Below are 25000 nucleotides of genomic sequence, written 5' to 3'. Positions count from 1 at the left end.
ATGGTAGGATGAATTATAGTTTTTGTTGAGCTGCAAATTCAGCACCACTTAAACCCTCTGTACTTGATAAAACGGACCTGTAAAGATCACATTTGGTCTGCTCTTACTTCACTAGTCTACACAAACAGATTCGCCAAAAATAGGAGCTCTACAAGCTCACAGTGCAATGCGTTGCAACACGTTGTGAACTTGTAGATCTGCTATTCTTGGTGAATCCCTGAATAGGGATTCATGGGGCTTCAAGAGCCATTTTAAGTTTGAAGCATTATTTATTTTGATTATCAAATCAAACCAAAAGGAAGGTCCATTACAGGTTTGTAAGTCTGAGAGAGGGTACAAATGGAAACAAATAGACCCGAGAGTTGTCCTTGAAATTAAAACGTTTGAGAACGGGTGAAGTCCTCCTCCGAGCTCTGACCGTGTGATAAAAACCAGTTCCAGTTCCAGTTCTGTGATGAAACCGATTCCGGTTCCTAGATGCAGGATCCGGTTGATCCGGTTCCACATCCCAGCCCTAATATGGCCTGCTGCACCTGGCTTACACCTTAACCCAGGGGTCTGCAACCCAAGATGTTGAAAGAGCCAATTTCGACCAAAAAGAAATTCAAAATCTATCTGGAGCCGCAAAGAAAATTACGCATTATAATGCAGCTTGCCAAGCTTTATTATCTCCCGGGTTGCAACGAAACTAGCAGAATTTAGCATGCTTTCCCTGGAAATGTCTTTCAACGTTACTTTATTTGTTGTTTGATAGCTTCTCACTGCACTGATTAAACATACAGGCAGTCAATCTGCATTGGCTGTGAAGGCAAAAGCCTCTGTCCACGAACTGTTAAATCCTCTGTTTTTCGTCGGCTATCTTTATTTCTCTCCCTGTAGAAGCCATAGCGTAGCAGGCAGCAGCCTCACACACCCACCGGTTTGTTTATAATAGACACCTGGCTGGCACGGCACTGAGTGTGTCGCATGCTATGACGCAAATTTTAGTTTAGTTAAGTTTTCCAATTTTGTAAAAATGTGTAGAATAAATATTAAGAATGCTTGTCACGTTTGGCCTCCTACAGAAACCATAAATGAAAAATAATTTATTGCTACTTTTAATGCTACAGGGAGCCACTAGGGGTGTGCTCTAGAGCCGCATGCGGCTCTAGAGCCGCCTGTTGCAGACCCCTGCCTTAACCCATGAAGAGCTGAGGCATGCTACACAGACATTACGCTACACCTTAACCCATGAAGAGCTGAGGCATGCTACACATTAACCCATGAAGAGCTGAGGCATGCTACACATTAACCCATGAAGAGCTGAGGCATGCTACACATTAACCCATGAAGAGCTGAGGCATGCTACACATTAACCCATGAAGAGCTGAGGCATGCTACACATTACGCTACACATTAACCCATGAAGAGCTGAGGCATGCTACACATTACGCTACACCTTAACCCATGAAGAGCTGAGGCATGCTACACATTACGCTACACCTTAACCCATGAAGAGCTGAGGCATGCTACACCTTAACCCATGAAGAGCTGAGGCATGCTACACATTACGCTACACCTTAACCCATGAAGAGCTGAGGCATGCTACACATTACGCTACACCTTAACCCATGAAGAGCTGAGGCATGCTACACCTTAACCCATGAAGAGCTGAGGCATGCTACACATTACGCTACACCTTAACCCATGAAGAGCTGAGGCATGTTACACATTACGCTATACCTTAACCCATGAAGAGCTGAGGCATGCTACCCCCCCCCCCCCCCCCAAAAGAGTGAGGGATCACTTCCTGGTTATGTCGAGGGACTGTTGGTGACCAACGGCTCTGTTCACTGTTTATACAGAGATAGAGAGAGAGAGAGAGAGAGAGAGAGAGAGAAAATTAATTGACCACAGACCTCTAGTGGTGGAACTATGACCTTATTAAATTCACACACGCACGCACACGCGCATGCACGCACGCACACACACACACACGTGCACACACGCGCACACACACACACACACACACCCACACGTGCACACACACACACACACACACACACACACACACACACACACAATGTTGCTATTGGGGGGGGGGGGGGGGGTACCTGGGATGCTATGGGGAGACACAGAGCCTCTCCTCTCTCTCGGAGAAAATACATTACTTGATAAAAACAGAGTGACTGAAGCCAGCAGGTGTGTGGGAAAATGAAGGCCTGTCCCTCTGATAAGATTAATGAAAACAGCCTCTTAAGAAGAACATTTGAATTTGATTTGAATTACTTTTCCATTCCATGGCTACACTTGGTATACCAATAAATGTGTGTAATCTGTGTTCATGTCATGTCTGCTGGGTTGTCCATCAGTCCATGTGTTCAAATATACAATCAATGTTCATGTATTTTCCAAGCCATGCACAATCCACACGTTTCCACACTCTCTCTGAGGCTAGGTCGTCTTCAGACGAGCCCTCCATCGTCACTTCCAGTCATCACGGTTCTCCATACATCTGGCCAGCTTTGCTCTCCTGCGTCTTTTTGAGTACATCCACATATGTTAATGTGGGTGTTGGTTGAGTTGACCCATGAGACCAAGTACTTCAGCACAGTTCCTCCTGTTGTTGTCAGAGGTGGATGATCCGGTGAGATGTTATAAGTGATAACCTCAGTTTTCTTGGCATTTAACCTGAGGCCCACCTTGGCACACTCAGACTCTACTCTGGTCAGGAGTTCCTGTGCTTGCTGCACGTTGTCAGAGTCAGAGCAGGCTGATGTCGTCCCCATAGTCCAGATCTGTCAGGACTACTTTGGGGTGTCGTCTTGACCTCCTTGGTGTTAGAGTGAAGCCAAGATACTGCTCTCGTCCACTGATGGCCTTCCTGAGTGCATAGTCCAGGACTATGATGAAGAAAAATGGGGCTATAGTGTCCCTTTGCGTTACCCCAGTCCGAATTTCAAACTCCTCGCTGTTGCTGTCTGGGGTCACCACCTTGGCCCTTGTTCCTGCATACATGGTCTCTATCGCCCAGAGTAAGTTCAAGTTGGGAGGGACAGAGTAGGCCTCAAGGATCTTCACTGCATCGTAGCTCTCATCGTACCACAGATTACATTTCTTTGCTATATACGTAGTTACTGTATCGATTTTAATCGTATGTCGATGTTGTAAATCATGCAGTGATGCGTATCGTATCGATGTTATACAATGTATGGTTGTGTACCCCATGCACTTTGTACCGCGCTACGTGCTTGTAGTTGTAGGTCTACTATTTTTGAAAAATCTTGAAAACTTGTGCAAATCTTTGAATATACATAGTTTTTTAGGCAAACGTTTTTTTTTTTTTTTTTTTAAGATATTTTTTGCGGCTTACGCCTTTTATTGATTTTTTAAGGGACAGATAGTAGGCTGACAGGAAACGGGAGAGAGATGGGGGGATGACATGCGGTAAAGGCCGTGTCGGGTTCGGGAGTCGAACCCGCGGCACACCGCGACTGGATCACCAGTCCGGTGCCCAGACCGTTACGCTACGGCCTGGGCCTAGGCAAACGTTTTTAACTCAAATCTTTGCTTCTGGGGGTCCCTCCCTGGCAATAAAGATATTGTGAGATGGCCAAATACATTACCTACTCATTTTGGGGATCCTTGACATGAAAAGGTTTGAGAACCACTGATATTATAACAACATACGGTAGCTTTTTTCAGTTAGGATTTAGAAGACATTTGTAGAATCAGCCTCAGGTCTTACGGGGTTAAAAGGGAAACAAATACTGTAGGATTTACAACAGTAAAAAGGTTATTGCCAAAAACCTTTGCTACAATACAGAAATAATCAGAATAGTATGTGTGTAATTGTGTATGTTTGTAGGTTACCCTGTGTAAACAAACAAGGGGTGGAAAAGTACTATTTTTTAACTTAAGTAAAAGTATCAATACTGCAATGTATAAAGTACTTGGTCAAGTAAAAGTCTGTAATTAAAAAAATACTTGAGTAAAAGTTAAGTACATGCATTTAGTTACTTTCCACCACTGCTATAGCCAAACCCAGGCTCAGACACGTGTGGCATACATATATTAACTCACAATAACACACAGACTGGTGAACTTGACCCACACACGCATGCACGTATGTGTACGCGCGCACACACACAAACACACACACACGTACACGCGCACACACACACACACACACACACACACACACACACTCCTTCCACCCACACAGAGCGTTGTTGTTGTTTGTTGTTGTTCCATTTTCCCGCCAAATCTGGCCTCTGGCAGGTCGTGCGTGACAGCACATTCCCGGCCTTTCAGAGGGCCCTCGCCATGGCGACCAAGTCCTTCGCCATGACAACAGACTGTCTTATGTTGCCTACGCACCACATGAGAGCACACGCGCACGCGCACTCGCACTCGCACTCGCACTCGCACACGCACACGCACACGCACACGCACACGCACACGCACACGCACACGCACACGCACACGCACGCACACGCACACGCACACGCACACGCACTCGCACACGCACACGCACACGCACACGCACACACACACACACACTAGCAATAATAGGTTAGGAAGTATGAAGGACAGAAGACATACTGTACAGTACATCAGCTACAGTTATGTCATCAGCAGTGGTGGAAAAAGTACTCGCTCACAATTTTTACATTTCTTTTTTTTCCCCTTTTTTTTACAGCAGATTAGCAGATTAGTGAACTGAGTTCAGTGAGTTCATAGAGATGTATTCTACATTGACCTTATCTAACCTACTATATGAGGGATCGTGAGGCTATAGTGCCAGTGTAATGCGCGATAAACGCAGAAGAAGAGACCACTTTCGCCCGACCCGGAAGTGATAGCCCTCCATATTTGAGCCACATCCTCATTCTAGGCTGTGTATCAACGCACGATGGACTAACTTTCTTAGCGCAATGAAGGATTAGGGTTTTATAAGGTCCCAAAGATCGCTTTGTTTCATTTTGAGGAGAAAAAGGACAATTAAGCCTTATTTAACCATTAAATAAATGTGCCCATGCAGCGATTTGCAGCTTCAGAGCCCATTTCAAGGTGTCACGGTGCCATCTTGGATAGTGCTAGATATAATAGCATGTAGCCAAAAGACCCTTTGGAGGATCGACAACCAACGGAGGTATGATTACTTCTAACGCTCCGTCAAAAACACAATCTTTGGTTAGGATTGGAATCATTGATTTAGATTGAGAGTTATTCACGTGTAGACTGGTGCGCTCTGTTATGAAACGATGAATGTTCCGTCTTTTGATTAATCTCCGTCCTGGGCGATGAGCGTAATTATTTGATAGGGCGGAGATCTCCGTCTTGGCCGCTCAGAGTGTTAAACAGAACATGTGTAGGCATACAGTACCTGAAATGTGTCCCTTAATTGCCTTTATCCATTCTAACTACTATAGTGCAGAGTAATGGATGCCATTAATATAGCATTCGGCTAGGAGTTGTGTCTTGCTTAGGGATACTTTGGCAATCAGTCTGGGAAATAGATTGGGCAAGCCAAGGTTCAAACCAGCAACCTACTGATTCCCAGTAGGATGGTTATATTTCACACTCTCAAGAGTTAAACTATTGTTAAACATGTGCATTGTTTAACAAGAAGTCTACGCATAGAGAATGTAGAAGAATTGTTATTTTGATCAATGTTTGCTAATTTGCTTGTTATCGCTCCTAATGGTACCACATCAATACAACAATATTCTACGTTTTGGGTCTGAGAGGCTAAATCTCATCAAATGGTGGTCCGTGGCTCAAATTCTGAATAAATATTGGGCCTTGATATGAAAACCACTGCTGTATGTGGTCTTTATTGATAGTATCAAGTGAAGACTGACAGGAAAGAGGGAGAGAGAGAAGGCGAGAGACATGCAGCAAAGGTGAACGGGACTCGAACACGCGACGTGCTGTCAGGCCAAGGCCTATGTGGCATGCGCCTGGACCACTTGGCCAGCGGGCGCCCAACAGACTGACAATAGACTTACAGTAGGTTTTATCAACATAATTACATCTATCCAGTCACGTTTTCAGCAAAGACTTCATATAATCCGCAAATCTGTTGCTCCTCATCTTCTAATATTATTGTACAAAAGAATTATTCAACCTGTTCTGTTGTACTGTTCCACATGTTTCTACAACATACTGCCCATGCCTAACAGAAAGAAACTTTTCAGCATTACCTGTATTGCTTCCAAGATTACCGGACTTCCCACACCAACACTTTCTGATATGAACAATAAGGCCATCACACGGCTAGCACTCTCAATATCAAATGACACTGATCATCCTCTGTATCGCTTCTTCAACCTCATGCCATCAGGACAAAGATACAGAACCTTACCATGGAAAAAGGTTCGTTTCAGTAGGAGTTTTGTCCCCTCAGCCAACGCGGCAATAAACAAACTGCCCCACCGATAGGATGGTTCTGTACACAGTGGGGACCTCATGTGTTCTGTATTGTCTTGGTGTAATGTTTTTCTGTACTGTGTTGTTTTTGTTGTTGGTGTTGAATAGACCTGTGAAGATGAATATCCTTCGGGACAATAAAGATTATTATTATTTAATTTTTTTAACTACATGAGATAATGCACTCACCCTTAATGGACATGTATGCGCGTGTGTGCGACGTGCGTACATACTTGTTTGTTTAATTTATATGTAATGCCTATTCTGAAGGCCGTGCATTTCATATCCTGTGAATTACACGTTTCTCATGATATTTGCTTGCGTGGAATGTATATATATAAATCTTGTTAGTCATTGGGTGGTGTTGATATATGAGCCGGACAGATATGGACTGTGATATGAAAACAATTTATGAGCTGCTGATCTGCAGTGTTCCACACGACAAATCATCTCAGATTGAACCGATAATAGCCTATAATGAACATGCACGTGCACACGCACACACGCACACACACACACACACACACACACAAACACACACACACACACACACACACACACACACACACACACACGTTTGTATTACCATACTTGTGAGGAAATTTTAATTTTAGAACACCATTGAAATGAGCCCCCCAGTACCAGTCTTGACGTTACTCATAGACGTTTTTCTATGGAGAATTACAATGGGTCATCTTAGAATCGTCTCATATAACAACCGAGGTCCAACAACAAACTCTCTCTGCGATACTGTCAGGGAGGTGGCTCTGTATGTTAATCAGTCACTCATATTTTAATACAGTGTTTCTGCCGAAAATGTAATTTTCAGCAGTATAACATTAGTTTTTTCTAGGGCCGGGACTAATTACGATTAATTTAGATTAATTAACTACAGAAAAATTAATCACGATTAACTGCAGATAAATTAATCGCACCTTTTTTTCACCGCGGAACGTTTCTCACTGGGCGCTTTTCTATAGTACTGAAAACTGGAAATAATAAAAAGTCACCCCATTTTGTGTTGCCTAGAACTGGAGGTCTGACAAAAAACAGTAACAATATGAAGTAAGTACAGCTTTGTGATGTCACTGAGATGTACTTGTTACTGTTACTATTTTTTTTTCAGACCTCCAGTTCTAGGCAACACAGAATGGGGTGACTTTTTATTATTATTTCCACAACAGGTATATTAATGACAGTAAAATGTTGAAAATGAGTGGTATCCTGTAGTCACTATTCATTGATTCACTGGGATACCAAAAAACATAAAAAAAAGGTTTCTCGCTGTTCTCGGGTTGAATATTGATATGCGATTAAAATGCGATTAATCTAGATTAATTAATCGCAAAGCCTCTGATTAATTTGATTAATTTTTTTAATCGAGTCCTAGCTCTAGTTTTTTCTCCATCCGTTCAATGCTTCATATCCATATATATCAAACTGCCATGCTCATTTGTTTATTTGTGGAAAACAGTTCTTATTTGACGCAATATAAATAAAGTCGATGCAAATTCAGAATGGGGGGGAAGAACACGACAATTTAGGCATTTAGCAGACGCTCTTAATCCAGAGCGACTTACAATAATCAAGAACAAAAGCGACCCAGGTAGGATGTGTATTGTGTACAGTATATTACTCAGACATCGGTGCTAATTACAGATCAGCAGATCAGCTATTCTTCGTGTATGACACCGGGGTCCGGTATGATTTAGGCATACAGTAAGTCCAACCCTTAACCCCTAAATCTAAATTCTACGTCTCTAATCCTAAACCTAACCGAACCAAATATTTTTCTCATTGTAAACTATATCGCTAAATTAACTATATTTTTTCCTTGTGAGGACCAGGAAAAGTATCCTCACAATGTCTAATTCTCATTTGGTACTCACACGCACACACGCACGCAGGCACGCAGGCACACACACACACACGCACACACACACACACACACACACTACGTACGAGCCTTTCTGTGTATGGAGTCATAAAGTGGAGTGTTTTATCACAGGGCAAACACATGCAACAGTCCACTGGAAGCAAATTTACACAGTTTGCCGTTTCAAAGGCTGGCCCCGACGATGAAACACCAATATGTACAGTACCTTTTATCACCGCGTTTCCTCAATAAAACAACACAATGACACACTCTAAACTGAGGGCAACTTGACTGGTGAACGCATTTAGGTTTCAGTCTTACTGCATATGTCACCATAAAGGTTATCTGATGTGGACGCAGATCAAACGGTGCCCGACAAGAGGACATTTCCTACTTTGAAGTACTGATGTCTAATCTCAAAATAAACAAAGTCACCGATGGCGGGTAGTGAGTGACCAGGTACTGAACAATGCTGTGACCCGCGGAAAGTTGACACTTTTTTTTGTGCCTGGGAGCCAGAGCAGCCATGGTTCTCAAACCTTTTTGTGTCAAGGTCATCAGTGAGCTGGATGCAATCCTACCTGGAGGGGAGAGAACAGATGGTGGAGGTGAACGGAACACTGTCCCCCCCCCCCCTCCCAGTGAGCTGTGGCGTTCCACAAGGAAGCATACTAGGGCCTTTACTGTTCCTAATATATGTAAACGACATCAGCCTGTGACTGCAACTTGTTCCTGTTCGCAGATGACTCAACACTGCTGGTCTCGGACAGGAACAAACTGCAGGTTGAAAAGGCCCTCAGCTCTGAACTCGGTAGAATCTGCACCTGGCTCGCTGATAACAAACTATCCTTACACCTGGGAAAAACTGAATCCATTCTCTTTGGATCAAATAGTAATCTCAGCAAGGCAGATGGCTTCATGGTTAGAGTGGGTGACAATATTATCACACGAAAAGATGAAATTACCTACGTAGGTTCCATCCTGGAGGCTAATCTTTCCGGTGATAAAATGGCCACCAACGTAATCAAAAAAGTCAACCAAAGAACAAGATTCCTTTACAGGATCTCCTCACTGGTCAACAAAAACACCTTGAAGACCCTAACAGGAGCCCTCGTACAAGGTTTCTTCGACTATGCATGCACCTCTTGGTACCACAGCACCTCAAAGGCCCTTCAAAAAAAAAAAAAAAAAAAAAACAAGGCTCCAGACTTCCCAAAACAAACTGGTCAGGCTCCTACTTAGCCTCTGCCCACTTTGACAGGCTGGAATGGCTTAGGGTCGACGACAGAGTACAGCATCTTGCAATGGGTCTGGTCCACAAGATTCGATACACCACCAAGATACCCATGTACCTGTCTAAATACGTCCTTAATGTTAACAATGTCCACACCCACAACACCAGAGGGAGTGCAACAAACCATGTGCAACCCAGATTCGGCACAAACAAGGGACTAAATTCTTTTCACTCCTATGCCACCAAAATGTGGAGCGCCCTACCAACAGTCGACATGCGAATCCCATGACTCCTTCAAAACCGCTCTCAAAGGGCACCTACGGACGGCTGCAATTCGAAACTGGCCCCCGTAAATTCGGAATCCCCCCCACCCCTTTTTCCCCTCACTGTATATGTTTCTTTTCCCTTTTTACCTCCTTTATGATGAATTCCTGTTCTGTTCTTTGGCTATATAGAAGTGTCTATTTGTACGTCTACTCTCTAAATGTTTTAATGAATTGAACAAGGTGGACCCTCTTGTAAACAAGTGTAATGCTTTATTGGGTCGTCATGAATCAATGAATCGTCATGAGTCAATGAATCAGAATTATGTTAAAGAAAATATCAGATGTACAAGCTCGTAGCACAGTGACTCACTGTGAACTTTCTGCTATTTGTGAATAGCCGACGTAAAATATTTGATAAAGTGGTTAATATGATTGTGATTCTGTAGGCAACAGATTTCTCGTCCAAGAGCCTTATTGACCATCAATGCAGCCAATGTAATGTAATGTATGTAAGTGTTTCTTCCCAGCTGAAAACACAAGGCTCGACTAAAACGCGCTTCCAAATGCCCAACAAGCAGAACATAATTTCAACACCGAGTGCAGAATAGATGCTGCAGTGCCTTGTCACCAGTGGTGGAAAAAGTACTTTTTATTTAAGTAAAAGTATCAATAATGCAATATAGAAATACCAATACCAAAGTACCAAAAGTAAAAGTACTTATCATGCAGAATGTCCAGTTCTCAAAAAATAAACGTTTGAGAATAGCATAGGGCCTATACAAGCTCATAATGCATCGCATCGCAACGCATTGTGAGCTTGTAGATTGGCTATTTTCAAATGGCTGAAATGTACAGTATATCGACCTGAAGTAGTTAATGTACGTTTTGTAATAATAATCCAAATCTACAAAGTAGAAGTAAAAGTATTGGAAATTGGAAATACTCTAATACCTCAAATTTGTACTTAAGTACAGTATTTGAGTACATGTACTTAGTTACTTTACGCCACTGCTTGTCACACTCCTCGTGTTTGGGGCATAGTGTAAAAAAAGGCGACTCTCCCACTGAAAACAATGAAAAAACACCAGGAAAAAGAGGATACGCAGCCCAACTATACTGTACCCGTGGAAATATACGAAGGTAACTACTTCACAGCTGTTGTGGGATCTATTGTTCGGGATATAAAAGATGTTATTTTAACAAGGTTACCAGTTAAGTCCCACTTCCTGGTCCCTAGGCTGGGGTGGTTGACACAGCGGGAATGTTTGTCTAAGGTTAGGACTGACTTCCCTGTTGACTTTCCCATAAGCTATACCGCGATGCTAACCTAAAGAGGCTGCACACATTCTAGGACAGTGGTTCCCAAACCTGACCATGACAAGGACCCCCAAATTGACACTAATTAGCCCGCGGACCACCACCATTTGAAAAAGCTATATGCCTGCAGGGACCCCCATAAGTGAAGATTTTTATGGCTCTAGCAGTGATTCTCAACCCGTTTAATTTCAAGGACCCCCAGTTTGACGTGCAATAGTCTACGGACGCCCATTTAATGGCATTTTTTATCTCTGGAACCCCCAATTTATATTTTAAAATCAATGTTAATTTAACTACAAATGTTTGTACACTCTTAGAGTTACAGACCATTTGGTTCCAAACTATCATTTAGCTGGGGACCCCCTGGAACTCCCTCAAGGACCCCTGGGGGTCCCCGGACCGCACTTTGCGAAGCACTGACCTAAAGAGCAACCGAAGGCTACACACATTCCTTCACCACAAACTGGGATGTGGACTGGTGTTGATTTACAGCAAATGTTGATTTAGTTTTAATCAGTCTTTTGAATAAAATTCCAATTAGTTTTATTCATATTGTCGTCATCTGAAATGTTTTAGTAGTTGACTACCATGAGATTTTAGTAGACTATGCTGCGACTATGTTGCATGCTGAAAATAGCCAATCTACAAGCTCACAACGTGGTGCAGAACCCAAGCGCAAGGCAAACATAAAATGACTTGTCTTTTAGTTCTACTGGATCTCTTCTGCACTAGTGAAGTCCCTCCCTAACATTATAGTTGTAGTCACTAGTCATTATAGCTATACGCTTTTATCGGTTAGTTTTTGTCAATGGAAAAAGGTAGTCGATTAACATTTTTCGTCATAGTTTTAGCCGACGGAATTAACACTGACGTGGATAAAATGAATGATGCATATCATTCACTTACTTTATGAATGTTTCATAAAATGCTCTCATGTTTGGTGAGAAGCCAGTCGGCTGTTGACTGGTTAATAGAGGCCAGGTTGGTGCAGGAGTAACTTCCTCCAGCTTAATATCAAAAAAACTAAGGAGGTCATATTGGACCTTAGGACTGGTGCCCATGCACACCAGGAAATAGTCATTGGTGGGGATGGGGTAGTGATTGTGGACGAATATAAGTACTTGGGTACAACGATTGATTCCAAGCTGACATGGAATTCCAACACTCATTCCATCTACAAGAAAGGTCAGCAGAGGCTGCATTTTATGCGCAGACTGAGACAGTATAACGTTGAAAAAAATATCATGGCACTTTTTCATCGATCCTTTGTGGAGAGTGCATTGACATTTTGTTTTGTTTCATGGTATGGCTCATTATCATTGGTTAATAAGAACAAACTCCATAAAATCATCAGCGTGTCCAATAAAATAGCTGGGGTACGATTTGAGAGTATGACCTCAATGTATGAGACCCGGGTACTCAGGAAGGGGAAAGCTATTACTAGGGACAACACACACCCGTTACACAGCCAATACCATCTTTTACCATCAGGGCGACGGTATATGGTACCTTCCCTGCAGGCTAGGGCCTCAAGATCGTTTGTTCCCATAAGTATAGGACTTATGAACAAGCAGGCCCCAACTAAGTTCCGTGCATAAAGTGTGATGTGATGCCTCTTGGAACTATGACTGGTGGCCTTCTGTTGGCACTGTTTCTTTATTGTCTATGTACTGTGTGACCTGTTTGTTTGCATGTTTTATGTATATCCTGATGACTGCTGTGCACAAAACAAATCTCCGAAAGGACAAATAAAGTATCTATCTATCTATCTATCTATCTATCTATCTATCTATCTATCTATCTATCTATCTATCTATCAGACTGAGATGGTTTGATCATGTACAGAGGAGTGATAGTGAGTATATCGGTGGAAGGATGGTGCTGAGGTTGGAACTGCCAGGCAGGAGGCCTAGAGGAAGACCATAGAGGAGATGTACTGTATGGATGCCGTGAAAGAGCACATGAAGTTTGTTGGTGTGAAAGAAGAGGAGGCAGAGGATGATTCACTGTGGCGACCCCTGTAGGGAACAGCTGAAAGGATCGATTGTAGTTTGTGCGAAGAGAGAAATTGTGTTATGTGGACATAATGAAGCCAAAACTGTCACTTTTCAGGATTCAAATTAAAAAATATCAAAAGTAGCAGATCTGCAAGCTCAAAACATGCAGATGCTTGTTTTGTGTGATGCTGTATAATGGTGATTTCTTTCATAATTTATGAAAGAAATCACACTTGTGTGAAGTGAGGGGCGCTCTTATCATCATACCACATCACATCACATTCCATGCTCAGCCAATCAAATAATTTCCATGGTACACACAGACACACAAAGCTGAGCACAAAGGTAGAATATGGAGATAAGAGGTTGCTGCCCGACACCGACGACATACAAGTTATAAATTATAATTACTACATTATACAAGAAAGACGCCTGAGGGCGAGACGCGACCTCGCCCAAAAAGGGCACTGGACATATATGGAGCGTGACATGAGTGTACAGGGTATCGGTTATGATGTCAGAACAGGTCAGCTCCATATATGGAGATCGAAGGGGGCAGCGGTGGCAGTGTCTTGAGTGTACAGTGTTTGACGAGGGCCCAGGTAGGCATTCATTAAGAACAGGTTCTGACATATACTAATATTGATGACATCAGGGATCTCCATAAATGGGCATAATTGCGACAGCAGGTCGCATTATATGACATGATCCCTGATTTACTATCATCCCTGATGATGTCATAGTGATGTCACGAGACCTGGGCACATGTGTGGGGATTTTGATTTTGCCCTAAAGGGCGAGTTCGGGTGCACGCATCCACCTGGGTGATGGCAGATGGCAGACTGCTGGGCGAGTGCTGGCGCTTTGGCATGGGGGGTCAGATCAACATGAATACAATGAATTCTGTACTGACCATATACGGAGCATGTCTTGAGTGTATAGGGTCTGATGAGGTTAGATCAACATATGGAATGTCAAAACAGGTCAGCTCCATATATGGAGATCTCACCTAGATCTGCATATATGGAGCCGGCCAGCAACTCTACATCTGACCTCAAACCCTTAGATCTCCATATATGGAGCTGACCTGTTCTGACATTCCATGTTGATCTGACCTCAACAAACCCTGTACACTCAAGACACACTCCATATATGGCCAGTACAGAATTCATTCCATATGTTGATCTGATCTCATCAAACCCTGTACACTCAAGACACGCTCCATATATGGCCAGTACAGAATTCATTCCATATGTTGACCCCCCATGCCAAACGCCAGCGCTCGCCCAGCAGTCTGCCGTCACCCAGACGGAATGCGTGACCTCGCCCTAAAGGCTGAGGTCGCTTCTCGCCCTCTGGGCGTCTTACTGGTATTATATATTTTAAAATATATATATTGTGTATTATATTACTATTGTAAAACAGTAATACATAATAAAACGGATGTTTAAAGATGCTCTGTTTGCATTTGCTGGCAGAATGCCCTACATTGGCCTGGGCCGTGGCTCAGCGGTCCAGGCACCTTGGCTGGTAATCCAGTCTGGCAGTGTGCCGCGGGTTCGACTCCCGATCCTGACAGCCTTTACTGCATGTCTTCCCCCCCCCCATCTCTCTCCCCCATTTCCTGTCAGCCTACTGTCTGTCTCTCCATAAAAAATATAAAATAAAGGCGAAAGCCACAAAAAAGCATTTAAAGAATGCCCTACACTGTCTGTCTCTCCTATATACTGTCTGTCTCTCCTACACTGTTTCCCTCTCAGCTGTCCTACTGTCTGTCTCACACTGTCCCTGAAGATGATTTGTCATCACTGGCAATGCGAGGCTAAAAATACACCAGTGATACTGTAAGTGAGAGAGAAAGAGAGAGAGAATGAGAATATTGCATCTATGTTGTCAAAGTTATTCTAGGTGTGCGCGCGTGCGTAGTCTGCGTACCGCTTTGTGTTCCAGTAAACGGTTGCTCTGACCTCATCATCAACTCCCTCCATCACGACTTCTAGGCTGATGTCACGCTGTAGGGTGATGATGTCATCATGGTACTGTATAGGAGGAGGTACCAGGGAAACACACAACCAGAGATCATTTAGAAAAACCTATTGTATTTTGCATCTGGGGTGACAGAACACCTTGTAGATATCCCGGAGCTCGGCTCGGCTCGGCACACGGCACACACACACGCACACACGCGCACACACACACACACACACACACACACACACACACACACACACACACACACACACACACACACCACTTCCCTCTCAAATAAAGATATGACAGTCAATTTGTTGATGTGCTGTCCGGAGTTTGGGATATGCATACATTATTAAGTAATGCAGGTGTAAATTAACACTTGATACATTTTACGCTCTCAAGAGTTAAAGATCTAATAAGGGTCCATTTGGTTACCAACTCTCCATCATGGACCACCTGGAACCCAGGTACCATTGGTTGAGAACCGCTGAAGTAGGGCATTTACCAAAGAAAGGAACAGATGAGAGGTTTCTGCCCGACAGCAACAGTAATATCATCTGCAGGTGTTTGGGTTGTCTTTATCAGACAGTGTTTTATTAGCAGCTTATCTCTGACAGTGTGTGACTCACACAGTATTTCTGCTCCCATTGTCACCTGCTCCCATTGTCACATTGACTCTGCGTGGTGACACACCTCACAGCGGCATGGGGACAAAGTCGCTCTCTTTCTCTTGCACACACACACACACACACACACACACACACACACACACACACACACACACACACACACACACACACACACACACACACACGTGAGGTGGCAGAGAAATATCAATTTCTGACAGAGCCGGGAGTCATAATAATGGCTGGATGCATCATAAAGGGAAACTACTGCCTTTGCACTTAAATGCGATTGCTCTGATGTAACCTGCATGAGACAATGTCCAACCTGCTTGCACTCATTTTTTCTTCACCTCTTTTCCACACTCTCCATTGCTCTGAAATGTTGAACCTATAAGTACTTAAAGTCCTCCACCTACTCCCTGTAACCTCACTGCTCCACTTGGGTTCCTCTCATTCACACACATGTATTCTGTCTTGCTGCGGTTAACCTTCATTCATCTCCTTTCCAGGGCATATGTCCACCTCTCTAGATTGTCCTCTACATGCTCACCACTCTCACTGTCACAATGTCATCTGCAAACATGGTCCATGGGGATTCCCGTCTAACCTCATCTGTTAGCCTGTCCATCACCATGGCCACCCGTCTAACCTCATCTGTTAGCCTGTCCATCACCATGGCCACCCGTCTAACCTCATCTGTTAGCCTGTCCATCACCATGGCCACCCGTCTAACCTCATCTGTTAGCCTGTCCATCAATTCAATTCAATTCAATTCAAAGGGCTTTATTGGCATGAGAAAACATACGTTTACATTGCCAAAGCAGAAAGAACAGTACAACAATACAGCAATACAATCAAAACAAAAACAAAAATTATGTACTTTGTCAGATTCTTCAATAGATCAACTTCTCACTCGATGCAGGTATAGTGCAGGCATATACACAATGATTAGTCTTTACGGTGGTTGTGTTCCATTTGATATCCTTGATATCCATCACCATGGTGAACAAGAAGAGGCTCAGTGCTGATCCTTGATGCAGACCCACATCCAGCTTGAACTACACACCTCACCACTGTCGTACAACTTCACCTCACCACTGTCGTACAACTTCACCTCACCACTGTCTTACAACTTCACCTCACCACTGTCTTACAACTTCACCTCACCACTGTCTACAACTTCACCTCACCACTGTCTACAACTTCACCTCACCACTGTCTACAACTTCACCTCACCACTGTCTTACAACTTCACCTCACCACTGTCTACAACTTCACCTCACCACTGTCTACAACTTCACCTCACCACTGTCTACAACTTCACCTAACCACTGTCTACAACTTCACCTCACCACTGTCTTACAACTTCACCTCACCACTGTCTACAACTTCACCTCACCACTGTCTTACAACTTCACCTCACCACTGTCTACAACTTCACCTCACCACTGTCTTACAACTTCACCTCACCACTGTCTTACAACTTCACCTCACCACTGTCTACAACTTCACCTCACCACTGTCTACAACTTCACCTCACCACTGTCTTACAACTTCACCTCACCACTGTCTACAACTTCACCTCACCACTGTCTTACAACTTCACCTCACCACTGTCTACAACTTCACCTCACCACTGTCTTACAACTTCACCTCACCACTGTCTACAACTTCACCTCACCACTGTCTTACAACTTCACCTCACCACTGTCTACAACTTCACCTCACCACTGTCTACAACTTCACCTCACCACTGTCTACAACTTCACCTCACCACTGTCTACAACTTCACCTCACCACTGTCTACAACTTCACCTCACCACTGTCTACAACTTCACCTCACCACTGTCTTACAACTTCACCTCACCACTGTCTACAACTTCACCTCACCACTGTCTACAACTTCACCTCACCACTGTCTACAACTTCACCTCACCACTGTCTACAACTTCACCTCACCACTGTCTACAACTTCACCTCACCACTGTCTACAACTTCACCTCACCACTGTCTACAACTTCACCTCACCACTGTCTAGTCTACAACTTCACCTCACCACTGTCTACAACTTCACCTCACCACTGTCTACAACTTCACCTCACCACTGTCTACAACTTCACCTCACCACTGTCTACAACTTCACCTCACCACTGTCTACAACTTCACCTCACCACTGTCTACAACTTCACCTCACCACTGTCTACAACTTCACCTCACCACTGTCTTACAACTTCACCTCACCACTGTCTTACAACTTCACCTCACCACTGTCTACAACTTCACCTCACCACTGTATACAACTTCACCTCACCACTGTCTACTTCACCTCACCACTGTCTTACAACTTCACCTCACCACTGTCTACTTCACCTCACCACTGTCTTACAACTTCACCTCACCACTGTCTACAACTTCACCTCACCACTGTATTACAACTTCACCTCACCACTGTCTACTTCACCTCACCACTGTATTACAACTTCACCTCACCACTGTCTACAACTTCACCTCACCACTGTCTACAACTTCACCTCACCACTGTCTACAACTTCACCTCACCACTGTCTACAACTTCACCTCACCACTGTCTACAACTTCACCTCACCACTGTCTACAACTTCACCTCACCACTGTCTACAACTTCACCTCACCACTGTCTTACAACTTCACCTCACCACTGTCTACAACTTCACCTCACCACTGTCTTACAACTTCACCTCACCACTGTCTACAACTTCACCTCACCACTGTCTACAACTTCACCTCACCACTGTCTACAACTTCACCTCACCACTGTCTACAACTTCACCTCACCACTGTATACAACTTCACCTCACCACTGTCTACAACTTCACCTCACCACTGTCTACAACTTCACCTCACCACTGTCTACAACTTCACCTCACCACTGTCTACAACTTCACCTCACCACTGTCTACAACTTCACCTCACCACTGTATACAACTTCACCTCACCACTGTATACAACTTCACCTCACCACTGTATACAACTTCACCTCACCACTGTCTACAACTTCACCTCACCACTGTCTACAACTTCACCTCACCACTGTATACAACTTCACCTCACCACTGTCTACAACTTCACCTCACCACTGTCTACAACTTCACCTCACCACTGTATACAACTTCACCTCACCACTGTCTACAACTTCACCTCACCACTGTCTACAACTTCACCTCACCACTGTCTACAACTTCACCTCACCACTGTCTACAACTTCACCTCACCACTGTCTACAACTTCACCTCACCACTGTATACAACTTCACCTCACCACTGTATACAACTTCACCTCACCACTGTATACAACTTCACCTCACCACTGTCTACAACTTCACCTCACCACTGTATACAACTTCACCTCACCACTGTCTACAACTTCACCTCACCACTGTCTACAACTTCACCTCACCACTGTCTACAACTTCACCTCACCACTGTCTACTTCACCTCACCACTGTCTACAACTTCACCTCACCACTGTATACAACTTCACCTCACCACTGTCTACAACTTCACCTCACCACTGTCTACAACTTCACCTCACCACTGTCTACAACTTCACCTCACCACTGTCTACAACTTCACCTCACCACTGTCTACAACTTCACCTCACCACTGTCTACAACTTCACCTCACCACTGTCTACAACTTCACCTCACCACTGTATACAACTTCACCTCACCACTGTATACAACTTCACCTCACCACTGTATACAACTTCACCTCACCACTGTCTACAACTTCACCTCACCACTGTCTACAACTTCACCTCACCACTGTATACAACTTCACCTCACCACTGTATACAACTTCACCTCACCACTGTATACAACTTCACCTCACCACTGTCTACAACTTCACCTCACCACTGTCTACAACTTCACCTCACCACTGTCTTACAACTTCACCTCACCACTGTCTTACAACTTCACCTCACCACTGTATACAACTTCACCTCACCACTGTCTACAACTTCACCTCACCACTGTATACAACTTCACCTCACCACTGTCTACAACTTCACCTCACCACTGTCTACAACTTCACCTCACCACTGTCTACAACTTCACCTCACCACTGTCTTACAACTTCACCTCACCACTGTCTTACAACTTCACCTCACCACTGTATACAACTTCACCTCACCACTGTCTACAACTTCACCTCACCACTGTCTACAACTTCACCTCACCACTGTATACAACTTCACCTCACCACTGTCTACAACTTCACCTCACCACTGTCTACAACTTCACCTCACCACTGTATACAACTTCACCTCACCACTGTATACAACTTCACCTCACCACTGTCTACAACTTCACCTCACCACTGTCTACAACTTCACCTCACCACTGTATACAACTTCACCTCACCACTGTATACAACTTCACCTCACCACTGTCTACAACTTCACCTCACCACTGTATACAACTTCACCTCACCACTGTATACAACTTCACCTCACCACTGTCTACAACTTCACCTCACCACTGTCTACAACTTCACCTCACCACTGTATACAACTTCACCTCACCACTGTATACAACTTCACCTCACCACTGTATACAACTTCACCTCACCACTGTCTACAACTTCACCTCACCACTGTCTACAACTTCACCTCACCACTGTATACAACTTCACCTCACCACTGTCTACAACTTCACCTCACCACTGTATACAACTTCACCTCACCACTGTATACAACTTCACCTCACCACTGTCTACAACTTCACCTCACCACTGTATACAACTTCACCTCACCACTGTATACAACTTCACCTCACCACTGTCTACAACTTCACCTCACCACTGTATACAACTTCACCTCACCACTGTATACAACTTCACCTCACCACTGTCTACAACTTCACCTCACCACTGTCTACAACTTCACCTCACCACTGTCTTACAACTTCACCTCACCACTGTCTACAACTTCACCTCACCACTGTCTACAACTTCACCTCACCACTGTCTACAACTTCACCTCACCACTGTCTACTTCACCTCACCACTGTCTACAACTTCACCTCACCACTGTATACAACTTCACCTCACCACTGTCTACAACTTCACCTCACCACTGTCTACAACTTCACCTCACCACTGTCTACAACTTCACCTCACCACTGTCTACAACTTCACCTCACCACTGTCTACAACTTCACCTCACCACTGTATACAACTTCACCTCACCACTGTCTACAACTTCACCTCACCACTGTATACAACTTCACCTCACCACTGTCTACAACTTCACCTCACCACTGTATACAACTTCACCTCACCACTGTCTACAACTTCACCTCACCACTGTATACAACTTCACCTCACCACTGTCTACTTCACCTCACCACTGTCTACAACTTCACCTCACCACTGTATACAACTTCACCTCACCACTGTCTACAACTTCACCTCACCACTGTCTACAACTTCACCTCACCACTGTATACAACTTCACCTCACCACTGTCTACAACTTCACCTCACCACTGTCTACAACTTCACCTCACCACTGTCTACAACTTCACCTCACCACTGTCTACAACTTCACCTCACCACTGTCTACAACTTCACCTCACCACTGTCTTACAACTTCACCTCACCACTGTCTACAACTTCACCTCACCACTGTATACAACTTCACCTCACCACTGTATACAACTTCACCTCACCACTGTATACAACTTCACCTCACCACTGTCTTACAACTTCACCTCACCACTGTCTACTTCACCTCACCACTGTCTTACAACTTCACCTCACCACTGTCTACAACTTCACCTCACCACTGTATTACAACTTCACCTCACCACTGTCTACTTCACCTCACCACTGTATTACAACTTCACCTCACCACTGTCTACAACTTCACCTCACCACTGTCTACAACTTCACCTCACCACTGTCTACAACTTCACCTCACCACTGTCTACAACTTCACCTCACCACTGTCTACAACTTCACCTCACCACTGTCTACAACTTCACCTCACCACTGTCTACAACTTCACCTCACCACTGTCTACAACTTCACCTCACCACTGTCTACAACTTCACCTCACCACTGTCTACAACTTCACCTCACCACTGTCTTACAACTTCACCTCACCACTGTCTACAACTTCACCTCACCACTGTCTTACAACTTCCTGAACCACTCTGACATACTTCTCTGTCACTCCACTGTTTCCACAAAAAGCTGATTTGTTCAGACACATATGATGCAAATTCTCCTTTCATTGTCAATGGCAAATGGCAAAAAAGCTGTATATAGCCTAATGGTGTATTTTCGATCACACTTGTGTGAAGTGAGGGATGCTCTAATCATCTTACATCATCACATGCGTGCTGCTCAGCCAATACAATCATCACATTCCGTGGTACAAACACACAGAGCTGTGCATAGGAGGGGCTAGCAGCCCTCAAAAATACACAGGGAAGACATATTTGAATATTCTAACAACACCTGGGGGTAATGTTAGAGTAATGAGTAACGTATGTGTCTATGTTACCTCCATAGACACATATATACAAAACAGGAAAAAAAATCACAGCACTCCATCTTTAATTACCACCAGGTAATTAGGCTGCCTGGGCTGGAGTTGCCATATTTGGGAGATCAACAGGAATCGGCCTCACTGATTGGCTAACGGCTAACCCAACCCATCAGCTTTCAGATTGGCCAAGCTTTGCGTGACATTTGGCGCCACCGTACCAATATAAATCGTAATGCACACGATAGCGTTGCATTCGCGGAGCAGGGTTCAACACTCTTTTTATCTGTAGTTCCTTTGGACCCGTGTTAGATGTTACGCTGGACGGTGCACCTGGAAGGAGGGCCGAAGAGATCCTTCTATGCTGCTGTGGCAGTAGGGAGCAAGCTGTACTCCTTCGGGGGCTACTTCTACGAGGGTGATTATAGCGAGTATGACCGGGGTCTCATCGCTGTGCATGTCTTCAACACAGTGTCCTTACGCTGGACGAAGTTGCCCCCGGTGATAACTGGAGGCAGTGGACGTGCCCTTGATGTTCCCTCCATGCGCGACGGTCACACAGCGGTGCTGATAGAAGATAGCATCTACATCTGGGGAGGGATAACTTGCACGCAGTCGTACTGCAATGTGCTCTACGCGTTAGACATCGGTACCCACGGATGGTGCAGGCCCATGGTGCGTGGGACAGTTCCTGAAGCGACGTGCGGCCACTCTGCCTGTGTCCTGGGGAAGGTCATGTACATCTTTGGAGGATTGATCCCGCTGACTCGGTGGACAAATGACATCCACAAGTTGGATACCACCACAATGGTCTGGTCATTGCTTCGCACCAGCGGCGTACCAGCACCTGCTTCATCGTGTCACTCTGCCACCGTCGTCGGGACAAAGATGTTTGTGTTTGGGGGCGACGCGCAGGACGGGATCTTCAACAACATTACAGTGTTTGACACAGAGACCAAGCACTGGCTGAGCACGCCTTCTGCACAGCTTCTTCCAAAAGGACGCAGGGGTCATTCAGCCTTTGCCTACAATGGTGAGCTGTACATATTTGGCGGCCATGACTTTGTCGAGGACCAGAGCTTCAATGACATGTGGAAATTCAGTCCAGGGAACATCTCCTGGACGAAGGTTGAGCCCAAGGGGAAAGGTCCCTTTCCCCTTCTGGATTCATGCATGTCCGGGATGTGCTGTTGCATGGTGGAGGATCGTATCTTTCTCTTTGGAGGTCACAGATTCATGCCTGATGACCTGTACATCTTAGACTTAAATCCTAGTCTGAAGATGTTGTGCAAGCTAGCGGTCATTCAGCACGGTCTGGAGCAGTCTGGACTCCCGCACGACATCCGGTGGGAAATGTCAGTCTGCCAACAGAAGATGTCAAATAAAAAAGACAACTGCAAAGTAAAAGTTAGGTGCAATCAAACGGAAAGAAGGGAAAGAGAAGAGAGGAGAAGAGATCGCTTCTAGACCTCCAGGAATGGATGGATGTCGAGACGGATACTTTGCACAAAGGAGCGGTTATGGAAGAGGGCTTCGGAAACAGATGTTTGTCACGAAGAAAAACTGGGGGCGAGGGAAAATTGACTGCAAAGGTTGATACCTTTGTGTTTTTTTTATGTTGATTTTTGTTTTTGTTTGAGGAGAGTAGTAGAGACTAGAGACCAGTGAGAACTACTGGTTTGAGGCAATAAGTAAAGCAATCAGTAGATATGAATCACCAGGTACTTTCTGAAGGCTTTTAAGATGTGTCAACCTCACAGCAAAAAGCCTGTTTTTTGTTCTGAACTGACTATTCTGCAGTATGGCCGGATATGGATATTATTTGGTGAATTCATCGCCAACTAACTAAATAACTAATGTTATTGTACCCCAATTGTTCCCCCACATTGAATACTGCAAATGGAGTAATTTAGTGTCGCCAGACACATGACAAATTAATTATTTTTATCCAAGGTGCTTTACATAGATTGTGCATTACATTCACACACATGGGTTTATGGGTACACCCATGACATCATGACATCCCCATGAGGCCATCATAACGGCTGGTCCAATGTCCCTCACAACATTTTTGTGGTTATCTCAAAGAGAATTTAGGACCAATATATTAGATACTGCACATTAGCCTAATGTAAATCCCTAGTTTAATGGTGTAATTAATTAAAAAAAATGCCGTTGACGTATAACTACGTCAAGTCTAATCCAGGGTGATGACGTACATCTATACGTCAAGTGTCTTTATAGTGGTTTATGATAGTCGTGGTCGTAATGCTACATACATTATGATTGCTAGGGAATGAAGTAAAAGAAAATTAACCGGATCCACTTTTCAAATGCCTTTATCTCTATCCTTTCCCAGATTGCACCCCTGGTCAAAACAAGCTTTATTCAACGGTCCACAACCAAAGAAAAGACGAGGATCTGTCACAACACACATCGTTTTATCTATTTTGCTGAGAGCGAGCACTTCCAAACTCTAACACATAGAAATGTGCACTTAAACCTCTCCAGCTGATCCAAAATGCCGCAGCTCGCTTGGTCTTCAACCAGCCAAAATTCTCACATGTCTCCCCCTGCTCCGCTCCCTCCACTGGCTCCCGGTCGCTGCCCGCACAGAATACAAAACTCTGATGCTGACATTCAAAGCAACCAAAGGTATGGCTCCCCCATATCTTGCAAGTATGATTGAACCCTACAAACCCTCCCGCGCACTCAGATCAGCCAACGCAGGGAAGCTGGAAGTACCCTCACTAAAAACGCCGGGAC

At 44.4% G+C, this 25000-nt stretch overlaps 2 protein-coding genes across 2 annotated transcripts in view; one reads left to right on the top strand and one right to left on the bottom strand.

Annotated features, from left to right (window-relative positions):
- LOC310862744 (cysteine desulfurase-like) overlaps window positions 1–25000 on the bottom strand; it is a 333633-nt gene that overhangs the window by 161029 nt on the left and 147604 nt on the right. The gene's annotated exons all lie outside the window — the stretch shown is intronic.
- The window catches only part of LOC310863773 (kelch domain-containing protein 3-like), a gene marked incomplete at both ends in the record, with an annotated part of 4076 nt that continues 1622 nt past the window's right edge, over window positions 22547–25000 (top strand). The window contains one exon of the mRNA XM_083772268.1: window positions 22547–23589. Coding sequence (XP_083628394.1) covers window positions 22547–23589 — 1043 coding nt within the window. The remainder of the gene's footprint in view (window positions 23590–25000) is intronic.

Source organism: Protomyctophum parallelum (assembly GCF_964188405.1).
Source record: "Protomyctophum parallelum genome assembly, chromosome: 8".
Lineage (NCBI taxonomy): Eukaryota > Metazoa > Chordata > Actinopteri > Myctophiformes > Myctophidae > Protomyctophum > Protomyctophum parallelum.
This window is presented reverse-complemented; position numbering and strand designations above follow the sequence as displayed.